The sequence below is a fragment of the Aedes aegypti genome, chromosome 1 (assembly GCF_002204515.2).
Source record: "Aedes aegypti strain LVP_AGWG chromosome 1, AaegL5.0 Primary Assembly, whole genome shotgun sequence".
Lineage (NCBI taxonomy): Eukaryota > Metazoa > Arthropoda > Insecta > Diptera > Culicidae > Aedes > Aedes aegypti.
In genome coordinates this window covers 66,889,684-66,901,792 of record NC_035107.1, presented here as the reverse complement: position 1 = coordinate 66,901,792, position 12,109 = coordinate 66,889,684, and the positions used below count along the sequence as shown (strand labels likewise).

The 12,109-nt window shown below is 46.3% G+C and overlaps 1 protein-coding gene across 1 annotated transcript in view; it reads left to right on the top strand.

Moving 5' to 3' along the window:
• LOC5572395 (rapamycin-insensitive companion of mTOR) overlaps positions 1-12,109 on the top strand; it is a 91,070-nt gene that overhangs the window by 60,479 nt on the left and 18,482 nt on the right. Inside the window, exons 6-8 of the mRNA XM_021838690.1 lie at positions 700-2,043; positions 2,108-2,190; positions 9,360-10,393. Coding sequence (XP_021694382.1) covers positions 700-2,043; positions 2,108-2,190; positions 9,360-10,393 — 2,461 coding nt within the window. The remainder of the gene's footprint in view (positions 1-699; positions 2,044-2,107; positions 2,191-9,359; positions 10,394-12,109) is intronic.

The window sequence follows — 12,109 nt, the reverse complement described above, 5'->3', positions numbered from 1 at the left end:
GAAACGTGGGTCAATGGCTACATTAAAAGGTAAGCTTTTAATAACTTTTAATAGAACCCTGCCTGATTTGAGTAGTGGCTTTGGTTAAGATAGCTCAGCACAATCTGCCTAGATGAGAAGCAATGGTCAATACTTGCAAACTCATGAAAATGATACAGCCTAAGTGGCCCTAGTTTAAGAACCTTACTTTCGTAATAGAAGATCATTAAGGTAACCTTGTGGGCCCAGTTTTTGGTACTTTAAGCAAACATGAAATGGCAAACTCGCCTGCATGCGGACTCGTTAATAACGTAACTGAATAATCGTTGCTTCCTTTCGTTTCTGAGTCTAAAACCAGAGATGTATGTGTGCCGGTGTTTTGTTGGTGACCTCAATAGAAAATTATCTACCGCCTTGATTCAAATTCCGGACTCTTATTAGTATTATTGTTTATCTTTATTTAATTTTATTTACTGGCTTTTCGCCCTTGTTGGGATCGGCTCTGTTCCGAACACTCTGCTTTAACATTTCAGGCGTTAATCATGCAGTCTGTTAGTTAGTTAGCCAGAATCACATGGCAAATACTCAGCGTCCGCATACCTACTGACTTATTATGGATGGAGTTATGAAAATTCATATTATTTGAACTAACTAACTAACTTTCAAAATTGAAACGCCTTCCACATGAACGACTTGATCAATGTTTCCCCTTTCTTGCAGATATGTCCTTCTAATTGAAGCTGATGTCCACGCTCACCTGACGCAACATACCAAAACCGAAGACGGAACGTACAGTCGGAGGCATTGCGCCCAGCGGGTAGGCGTTACCGCTCCCAACATGTTACCCCACCTGTACGGTCAGTTGATCCAGACGACCAAGGGCATGTGCAGCCTTCAGACGCACGGTGAACTTCAAGCTCTAATCGACACCCTTCTCCTGGCCAAGTGCAACGACGAGAAGGACGTCATGACGCTGAAGGCGGCGATGTGGGCCTTGGGTCACTTCTGCACCAGCAAGGACGGGGTGACGTACCTGAACGACTCCTCGGCGACCGTTTTTGAACAGTTTGTACAGCTTGCCAAATACGCGGATGTTTATTCGGTGCGATCAACTGCCCTGAACTGTCTGTGCCTGATCGCAACCACCCAAATGGGCGCCGACATTCTGCAGAAACTGGATTGGATTTCGGTTCGGCATGATCGTAGTACCTACTGGCCCGTCTACGAACCGGACGAGTGGTTCCCCAAACAGTTCAATACTCCCGTTCGTCACAACTACGAGTTCCCGCCCTACAACTATACCGCCCTGCTGGAAACGAATGAGCCACTTCTGCAGAACGAGCCAGACGATCATTTGATCGTTTCTCGCATGGAAAGCACTGCTGTCGGCGAGGATCAGAGCGATAGCGCCGCGGCCACAACCTCTCGCTCTAAAACCCTACCGGAAAGTGTCCTCCTCGGACCGAACCGAACACCTTCATCCCAGAAACACAAACGCTCCCTCTCGGAATCCAAGACAACGGACGGTATCAGCTTGATGACCGCGACGGCTCTACCACCCTCCAGTCATATTTCTAGCTTTACCGCTCATCCCAGAACCCGCTACAACTCCGGCACGGATTCCAATACGTCCGGAGTTAGTAGCTACGAGTCGATATTCGGTAGTCGATTCCACGCAGACCTGATGCAGCAGGGCCAGCTCTCGCCCATCCCGAGCAGTTCGAATCTGATCGATCTGAAAAAGCTCTCGTCGGAGGAAAAGTACCGAAGGGTATCCCTCACGGGATTGCCCCTGAAGGAGACCAGCGTCATGACGGCTCAGGATCTGTACGGGTATCACACCATGCGGATACTGAGGCGCCGCTGCCGACCGATGCTGTCCGAATCGGCGGCCGACGAGCTGGCGGAAATGATGGACGAAACCATGGCCAGCGTGACGTCGTCGTCGTCCACTTCGACGATCTCGCGGTTCCGGCTGAGGGCGCACCGGGCGCTGACAGAGCAACAGAGGAAGCTGAAGGTGCGCAGTCTGGATCGGAACAGCAGCTTCAATGCGATGATGGGGTGAGTGCGGTGGGGTTTCTCTTTGATGAAATTTTGACGATTGATGGTTAACTTCATTCTTCAGATACGACGAATTCCGGCAGAGTTTACGCATCAAGCATCAGAGGCTGCAACTGCAAGCGGATATCCGTGGACCGTGTTATGCAGGTAAGAATATGCAATATTTGATGCACAATTGAAATGCGAAATCCACAGAATCCTTTGGTCTTTCGTGTCGAAATTTTGCTAAAAAGATAATCGAAAACAAATGTATGACGCAATGCATCTTCTTCTTCTTCATGTCATTACGACCTCACTGGAATAGAGCCTGCTGCTCAGCTTAGTGTTCAATGAGCACTTCCACAGTTATTAACTGAAAGCTTTTTTTGGCCAAAGTTGCCGTTTTTGCATTCGTATATCGTGTGGCAGGTACGATGATACTCTATGCCCAGGAAATTTCCATTGCGAAAAGATCCTAGGGTCCTATAACACTTCCCCGAATACCATTACCCCGAAAACCATCACCCCGAAAACCAGTACCCCGAAAACCATTACCCCGAATGCAACGTTACCCCGAATGACACATCACCCCGAAAACCATTACCCCGAAAACCATTACCCCGAAAACCATTACCCCGAAAACCAGTTCCCCGAATGCGACACTTCCCCGAAAGTCAGTTATGCACATCAAGAAATTCTTCAAAGACGCTCGCGAATTTGAGCCTAAAATTCCATCTCTCTCGTTCTATGTACGACAAGCGAGGTTTTTCTGGCAGTGTTAAAATAATTGTCGGCGTAATAACTACTAATATTTCTATCTGTAATTTTTTATTCTTTCAATCATCGGCTGTTCTTTCGAGGTTGTATAATGCCAGAGTGTACGTAATGATTTTCCCTTCTTTGAGTTATAGAACAGCCGAGTTGTACTGTTTTAGTTAAATTTTGAGCGATAGCCGCCAAAAAAGTCGACTGGCACAATTGTCTTGAGCGAAATTCAAAGTTGACAGTGACTTCAGACGGGCGACCTTGAAAATAAGCTCCTGCATTACTTGTCAGTATTACATCTTGTAGGTATTACAACTTCCAACAAGAGAATTGTCCTTCTTTTAATTATCGACTATTCTTTCAAAAGTTGCGCTTGTATAGTGACTATCGGCATCATAATTTTTAACGTTTTCATCAATGATTTTTTCTTCTTTTATCATCGGCTGTTCTTTAGCGATGCATTTATAAATAGTTGTCAGTATAATAGTCTAGTGCCATTCCAGAATAAGTTGATCATCAATTGATATAACGCATTTGAAAGAGGGCGGTAGAGGTCTCTGACATTAACAAGTGAAAACAAATTCAGTACCAGCATTATCAGCAGTTCGAAAAATGTAACAATGAATCTGTGAACACAGCCATCCTCACAAAATTAAATTAATAAATCTTTGATAACAAATTGTATTTCCTTAGCGGCTTCCAGGCTAGTACCGTTATCTAATATCATTGAGTAAAGTATATTTTGAAGTAGGGAACACTTCGTCATATAGAGGAGGAGTTTTCTACTTCCGAATCTTTAGATTCTTTTTGTCATATACATTAGCGACAATTTGATAGACAATGACCTCCAACGAACAAGAGAAGACGTGCTTAACCTAAACTAATTATTAAAAAAATGTATGGTGTTGATTTATCGAATCTTCATTTTGAATTTTTCGGGGCAAGAAAATTCGGGGAAATGGTATTCGGGGTAACGGACTATTCGGGGTAATGGATTTCGGGGTATTGGTTTTCGGGGTACTTGACCATTCGGGGTATTGACTTTCGGGGTGATGGTTTTCGGGGTAATGGTATTCGGGGAAGTGTTATAGGATCAGGCCCGATATGCATCCAAACAATTATCATCTCCAAACGATGATCGTTGACTATCCGCTATCTTCGTATTGTTTGCCGCGTGACACATTTCGATTATTTCCCGGCAAGACGCAAAATTTCCACTAGCGGATGGAGTGCTGCATTAATCGGAGAAGAGGGTACTCCAAAAATGTTTTTGGGGTTCCTCTTCCAGAGATCTATTCCTTCAAGATTTTTCTTTTATTTTACGAGGAATTCCAACTAAATATATTAGCCATTTCTAAAGTCTTCATTTCCACAATCACAAGGAAATAGTGATTTGTTTCAGGGACACTTGCAAAGATTTATTCAAATCTATGGATTGTTTTGAATTTACTATAAGGGATGGTACATAAATTATGTCACGCTAAATTTCAATTTTTGACCCCCCCCCCCCTCTTGTCACGTTTTTTTGTATGGGTGGAAATTGTTGTAAGGCTTGTAACGCTTGGCTTGACCCCCCCCTCGAAGCGTGACATAATTTGTGCATGACCGCTAATGGAGGAATCCTACATAGGAAGGACGTGGCAAGATAAGCAACCCACAATTTTGAGACTGATTGAATGAACAACATTTAAAGCCTTTTGTTCCGAGAACCACTGCCAGCAAACCTACAACACCCTGTCGCCAATCAACGAGCGCCACGCGTTCACCAACAAGTTGTCATCCAACAACAAACATTGAAGGCACCGATTCCGACGTTCGATGGGAGCTATGCCGCCTGGCACAAGTTCAAGGCCATCTTCCAAGATTTGATGGAGAACTCGGGAGATAGTGACGCAATTAAACTCTATTACCTCGACAAGGCGCTCATCGGCGAGGCAGCTGGTGTCCTGGATACGAAGGTCCTCAGTAAAGGTGATTACGACCAAGCTTGGGACATTTTGACGGACCGCTTCGAGAATGAACGCGTGATTGTGGAAACTTACATCCGTGGGTTGTTGTCTCTCAATAAGATGACCTCGGAGACTCACAAAGAGCTTCGAGCGCTCCTGAATGAAGCCACCCGTCATGTCGAGAGCCTCCGCTACCTCGAGCAGGGATCATCTCAGCGCTGTACAAGTCAACCCGGAAGGCGTGCGAGATTTGTGGTGGCGATCATCAAAACATCCAGTGCACCGCATTGGACAAGCTGAGTGCCTACCAGAAGCAAGAGATAGTTCGAGCTGCAGGAGTTTGCTTCAACTGCCTGCGTAAAGGGCACCGCTCCCGAGAGTGTCCATCCGAGTGACGAAGTCCAACGTTTCCCTTCCCGCGGAGTCAGTGGTAAACCTACCACCGAACCCGGCTGCGCCGGGTCAACCGACGTGGGGCAGATGAATCCTCCTGTGGACCAGCCAGTGTCCACTACCTGTTCGTCGAACTTCGCCCAGTCTTCCAAGACGGTACTGCTGCAGGTGTTTGCTAAGCGAAATCATCCGTTTCCATGCCGTGTCCTGCTGGATAATGGCTCTCCGGTAAATTTTGTGACCGAAGAGTTTGCAAATCGCCTAGGTTTGCCGAAGAAGCCAGCTAACATCCCGATTACTGTTATCAACGCCTTGCGCACCCTCGCTCGCGACAAGGTAACACTGAGAACTCGATTCGGAGTGTCCAGTTTGCAAGCCATCCTGGAGTGCCTAGTGACACCGAAAGTGACGGGCAAGATTCCAGCGTCCAAGATCAACACCAACCATTGGGACATTCCTGACGGAGTGGTTCTGGCCGATCCTGAGTTCCATACGCCCGACAAGGTGGATCTACTAATAGGCGCGAAACTATTCTTCGACATTTTGAAACCGAGTCAGCTCAATCTAGCGGACAACCTTCCGATGTGGCGAGACACTCATTTTGGGCGGATCGTTTCCGGCGTTATCGTCGAGCGTCAAGTCACCAACGTTTCCGTCCAGCAATCCAACCACGCTACCGTTGAAGATGTTGAGCAAATGACGCAGCAGTTCTGACCAATCGAGGAAGTGCCAGACGTTCCCAAGCTTTCATCCGAGGAGTCGGCCTGCGAATCCCACTTCTTGTCAACATATCAGCATTTTGAAGATAAACGATTCATCGTGAAGCTTTTTTCAAGCAGAACATCAGAAACCGACAACCCTCCAAATCAACTTGCGTACTTTATGCCGCATCACGTGGTTTTACGACCTTCAAGCTCGAGCACGAAATGTCGTGTCGTGTTCGACGCCAGCGCCAAGTCTTCACCATACGAGCTGTCCCTGAATGAAGTGTTGCAGGTAGGACCTGTAGTACAGAATGATCTACATTTCATCGTCCTGCGCTTCCGGAAGTTCAAGGTAGCGTTCTCGGTTCATGGAGCTGTCTACCGTTACCTACGGTACCGCATCGGCACCATTTCTAGTTACCAAGTGCTTGATGTGGCTGGGGAAGAAGACGACGATGCCTTCCCAATCGCCTCTAGTATCGTGAAGGAAGAAACGTATATGGACGATGTGCTCTCCGGCGCAGACCATCGAGGCCCAATGACAACTACAGCAACTTCTAGAGCAAGGAGGATTCCCCATCCACAAGTGGTGCTCGAACTCCGAAGAATTTCTCGAGCACATTCCCGAAGAAGATCGCGAGCAGAAGAAGCCATTGGAAGAACGAAGAGTTAACGAAGCCATCAAGGTGCTCGGTTTCCTCTGGGACCCGAGTGCTGATACCTTGTTCATCGCCAATTATCCGAAGGCCACGACAGCAGCCGACCAGCAACGCGTGACGAAAATAACGATTTATTCGGAGATCGCCAAATTCTTCGATCCTCTGGGCTTTGCACCAAATTGATATTCCGAGATGCGTACCCTTCAATGCAGTGATTGCGTATGAGCTGCACGGGTTCTCCGATGCCTCAACCGTGGCGTACGGGGTCTGTGTCTACCTGCGAAGCTTGTTTGCCGACGGCTCGGCGAAATTACGTCTCCTCACCAGTAAGTCCAAGTTGGCTCCTCTGCATGACCTTTCCATTCCTCGGAAAGAGTTGTGCGCCGCACTCCTGCTCACCCGGTTGGTGTAAAAGGTGTTACCAGCCCTGGACATGACGTTCCGGGAAATTGTGCTGTGGTGCGACAGTACGACTTTCCTGGCCTGGATACGGAAGCCGCTCAACCAACTACAGTTGTTCGTACGAAATCGAATCGTTGTAATCCAAGAGAATATCGGAGGCTACAGATGGGAGTACGTCCCGTTCGAACTCCGCTGACATCCTTTCCCGATGCCAACTAATCTAAGCACTGAAGAACAACCAGCTTTGGTGGCATGACCCGGACTTTCTCCAAAAGGTGCACTACGACATCGACTTGCTCAAGTTTGTTCCAGACGATCAGTTGCCTGAACTCAAAGGAGTGATAGCCAGTCAAGCTGTAAGTATCGAACCGTTTCCATTTTTCTCTAGGTTCAGTAGCTTCCAAACCATTCAACGTATCATGGGGTACGTGCTGCGATTCGTCAACAACTCTCGAAAACTTATTCAAACAGACTCAAGTAAAAAAAAGTATACAAACTTACTTTATCGATTCTACGTGTTCCGCAGACGAAAGTCTACATGTTTCGCTCTGAACCAACTCGATTTTTCACTTTTAGAGCCTTTAATTTCCGGATTTACAAAACGACGAAAGTAAGATTTTCAATTTTCGCAACCTAACCACTACTTTCGCCGCTCCGCTGTATGGAGAGACAAAGTGATTTAACCACGAATCAAAACACTACTTGAGTCGATTTTACACTGATACAAAAACGTCGCAAGTAACTGAATAAAATGACTTATCATTCTATCATAATTTTTTTGTGGGAAATAATAGGAACTCCCTAGTTTTTGAGCGCGAGTTCATTTTATGCAAAATTTAAGAGAAGTACACGGCGAAAAAATGTTAAAAAGGTGATTCATTTTAAAACAGTTTTAGTACGCCTTTTGGTGCAACAGATGCATATCGAATTGCTTCACATCGGGCAGACCGGCCCAACGTTATTGGTTCCTGAATGCTCGTTCCAGCCAGTGTTGACCAGACTCATTTCCCCGAAATTCGAATTGTGAAGCCATGAACTGTTATAACTGTGCGTTGTATTCCTGAGATGGAGGGGGAGGTGGTTGGGCTTGAGTGTTGCACATGGGATCCGACAGTTTCGATCTCGGTGAGCCGCAATTCAAGTTTCGGTGAAATGATTCGCACTCACTCACTGACTCATTTCATTTCACCGAAACTTGAATTATGGCTCTCCGGGATCAAAATTGATCGATTTTGTGTGCAGTACTCAAGCTTAACCATCTGCTTTTCTATCTTAGGAGGATAGAGCATGGCTGTAGTAGTTCGTGGCTTCGTAGTTCGGAAAATGTTATTTTCGGGGAAATGAGTCTGAACAACACTGGTTCGATCACCTGTACATGAGTGAGATGCTTCCGAGTCAACCCAAGTAACACCAGCCAGCTAATAGGCAACCTGCCGGCTGCAAGAGTTGTACCATCGCCTCCATTCGCCGTCTTCGGCGTGGATTACGCCGGCCCGTTCATCATCAAGCAAGGAGCGCGCCGTCTAGCGTTGATCAAGGCATACGTCTCCGTGTACGTGTGCATGACTACCAAGGCCGTCCACCTGGAAGCAGTGTCGGACTTGAGCACCGATGCTTTTCTGGCGTCCCTAAAGCGTTTCATTGGACGACGAGGCATGGTTCATCAGCTCCACTCGGATAACGCTACCAATTTCCGAGGAGCCCAATTTGAGCTGAACGAGCTTTACCGACAGTTTCAAGACCAACAATCAGTGTCGACCATCGAAGACTTCTGCCACTCCCGTGAGATTAAATGCCATTTCATCCCGCCGGATGCACCGGAGTTCGGCGGCCTCTGGGAGGCCGTAGTAAAATCTGCGAAGACCCATCTCAAGCCCATCGTCGGCAACGTCAAGCTAACGTTTGAGGAGCTAACCACCGTCTTGATTGAGATCGAGGCGGTATTGAACTCTCGACCTCTGTTTTTTTTTAAGACACCGACACGTTAATGCTTCCAGTGGACGATTTGCCCTTTGAAGGAAGCACCATACTAGACAACGGACTAGCATGCAACGCCCAGTGGCACAGTCGAAAAACCTTCCTGACGAAAAGTTTTCCAGACTGAAGCGTTAATCGAACCCACACTCCTTGACACGATGCGGCTAAATGCTTGGTAACACTAACCGCACGGCCACAAAGCCCACAACCGGCACACATCCCAAGAAACGTTGACCCTTGCCAATCCTCCCCGCGAAAGTGATCCTTCCGCCGCGTAGTGTTTTGTTCCGCCGTGTCCCCCCTAAGAAGTGTTTTACAGTCCGCTGCCTTTCGGCCCACCCTGCTGGGCTCGAACAGTATTGTCAACACCTTCATATTGGATATTGAAATTTTGAATCAAAAAATCAATGTTCCGCTGTGTTATTCTACATTTCCGATGTTTTCCAATAATGATACTAATATTCTTCTCTTTCTCTCCCCTTCCCCAGGAATCTGTCTCCCGCGGAACATCCTGGACCTGTTCCCATCGGAGGAACCCTCCGGTACGTACGTATCGAACTTCACCCTGAACGAGCTCGAAGCGAACAGCTCCGCCGAGTTGGATTCCCGAGACCCTAACACAACGGCCAGCAGTAGCATACCGATCGTGGACAGGGAGTCGGCCGATTCGGTCAAACTCCTGCGGGCCAACTCCGTCGACAGCAGTGGGGTGGGACACGCCCGCGAGGATTGTCTCCAGTGCTGCCGGCGGAGGATTGACCCGTCCTCGGGGATCAGTTCCAGCAGTCGAAGCGAGTTCTTCAACTCGTCGGAGAGTTCCTTCAGCGACGAGGTCGATCGCACTAGGGCCAGTATCTTGAGGCACGTCCAACGGATGGCCAATCCGGTATGGAGCAAGCAGAGCCGAACGCAATTGTTGGAGCTGAAACAGAAACATCCCAGCGCGTTTCAGGATATCTGCCTCTACTCGGAAGTGTGCCAACAGCTGGGTCGAAATACGTACCGGCTCGGGTCCCGGCGGTTTTTGCAGGAGTTGTTCCTCGATCTGGACTTTGGAAGTTTCTATCGGGAACCGGGGGAGATTTCAACCGCTAAAGCAGACCGTTTGAATGCGGTAGAGCATGTACTGCCGTTGAATGGAGAGATGCCTTCTCCTTCCGGGTCCAAGCTGTTCAAATCGCCCGGAGCGTTGAAGGGGTTCGGTGGGATCAGTGCTAGTGTTAGGACTAACTTCAGTACGGTGCCTCCGAGCACGGCTGATGATGTAACTCGCAATAATAATCCACCTACTTCGTCGGTTGCCGCCGGAGAAAGTGGTGGCACCAGTGTCGATAGTGTTAATAACGGTATTAGTGATAGTAGTGGTGTCCAGGCGGGACCGGTTCCCCTCAAGCCACACCATTTGCGGTCGCCACCAATGGCCAGTCTGTACGAAACCAGCGTCGAGAATCTAGCCGAGATGAGCTCGACGCCGAAGGGTGTCGGATTGCGGGTTCAAATCGCCCAGGATCAAATCGAAAGGGTAAGTCTGGGTTGTGATGGCGTACATTGATCGGCATTCGTTTAACCGAGTTACATTTTTCATCAAGAAGTGTCAGAAAAATCAAGCAGTAGTGTTTGGACTTTTGATTCCGTTGTATGCTATTGTGGGGCGAGCAACGAATTCAGGATCAATCGTGTCCGGTTCGCAGTGTGCGAGTGCGAAAAGATATTCGTGTTCAGTCGAGGATGAATTGCCAACTGGTGAGCTCGTTCCATGCTATTAATAACGCATTTTTATCTCGGAAACGTTACGTTTATGTAATTTTCAAACAATGGTTCGTCACTACAAGTGTCGACATATTATTTTAATATACACATACCTTTCTTTTTTCGTCATTACTAAAATAACTTTTGAATAGTACGATATTATGAATGTCAACGTACCTACTTTTTTAATCTTCTATCAGTATATTTTCACCACGAGACAAAAATGCAAAACATGTTTTGAATAAGAATTGTAACTTTCCTCCTTATCCTTGGATCGCATCAACGACCAAAGGTGACTCCCAGATATTTTTCCTCTCGCACTGATCAACATCCTTCCCGTGGTGATTGTGGAGATGCAGAGGTATTCTCGGCTAAAAATAACCCTGCTCTGGAGCATGGTTGAACTTGACAATTCAAATTATTTTCTGCTCCCGTGAATTTGAGAATAACATAACCATCTATCAACATTGCTCTGAAATACCTACTACAGGGTGTCCGCAAATTATCCGTACAAACTTTGAAGGTATGGCTCTATACAATCAAGCAGAATAAATTCAGTATTCTTGCATGGTTTAAAACATTAACCTATTATATTATTAGGTCGTTTTCGCCGGTGCTCCATTTTTTTGGTCAATTTGTATAACAGTTCCAAAACAATAGACCACAAAAAATAGAACAAATTTCATCCGCTTCCACCGCTGTTTGATGTAAATTTAGTTTCAAATAAAACTGTCATTAATTTAACATCAGCTCTGTGAAGCAATTCAAAAATATTTTTGTGGCGACCTGTGACAGTGAATACGGCGATTACTGCTTATTATGAACCAAGAAGGAATTTTCTCGAAGTCTGCGATGCGGAAATTCGGAAGCGGCTTTTTTTTTCATATTCTGATGTATATGCATAATCTTACCTCCCAAAGTTGAACATTTGCATATTCTACATGAAAATTCATTGGGCAATAGGAATGTTCTGTTTTTCTACTATATCAACAATAACTGGGAAGGGTAAATATGCACCATATCAGAGTAAAAACGCATTTCTCCAAGGTTTTATCAGGAAATTTACCAGCAATAGTTCAGATTTTTTGTAAACTCGTCCAGAGAATGCAGTTTATTCAAAAATTTCACCAAGAAATATGTCGGATATTTTCAGAAATTCTTCCAATAACCTTCCAGAGACTTCTCTAAGAATTCTTCCACGGAATCCTCGAGAGAGTCTCATGAATATTCCCAAAGGGACTCCCTTAAAATTCCACCAGCGATTCCTCATGCTGTTTCTCCAAAGAATGCCTTTTTTCCCAGAAGCTCCTTCAAGTATTTCTTCATAGCTATTTCTCAAGGTATTTGTTTTGAAAAATTCAGAGATTTTTTTAAAAACTTTTCCAAGGATTTCGAAAGTTCCTTCAAAGATTTCACCTAGACATAGTTCAAACATTTTCCAGAAATTTCCCCCCGAGATCTCTCCAAGTACTTCACCTAGAATTCCTCC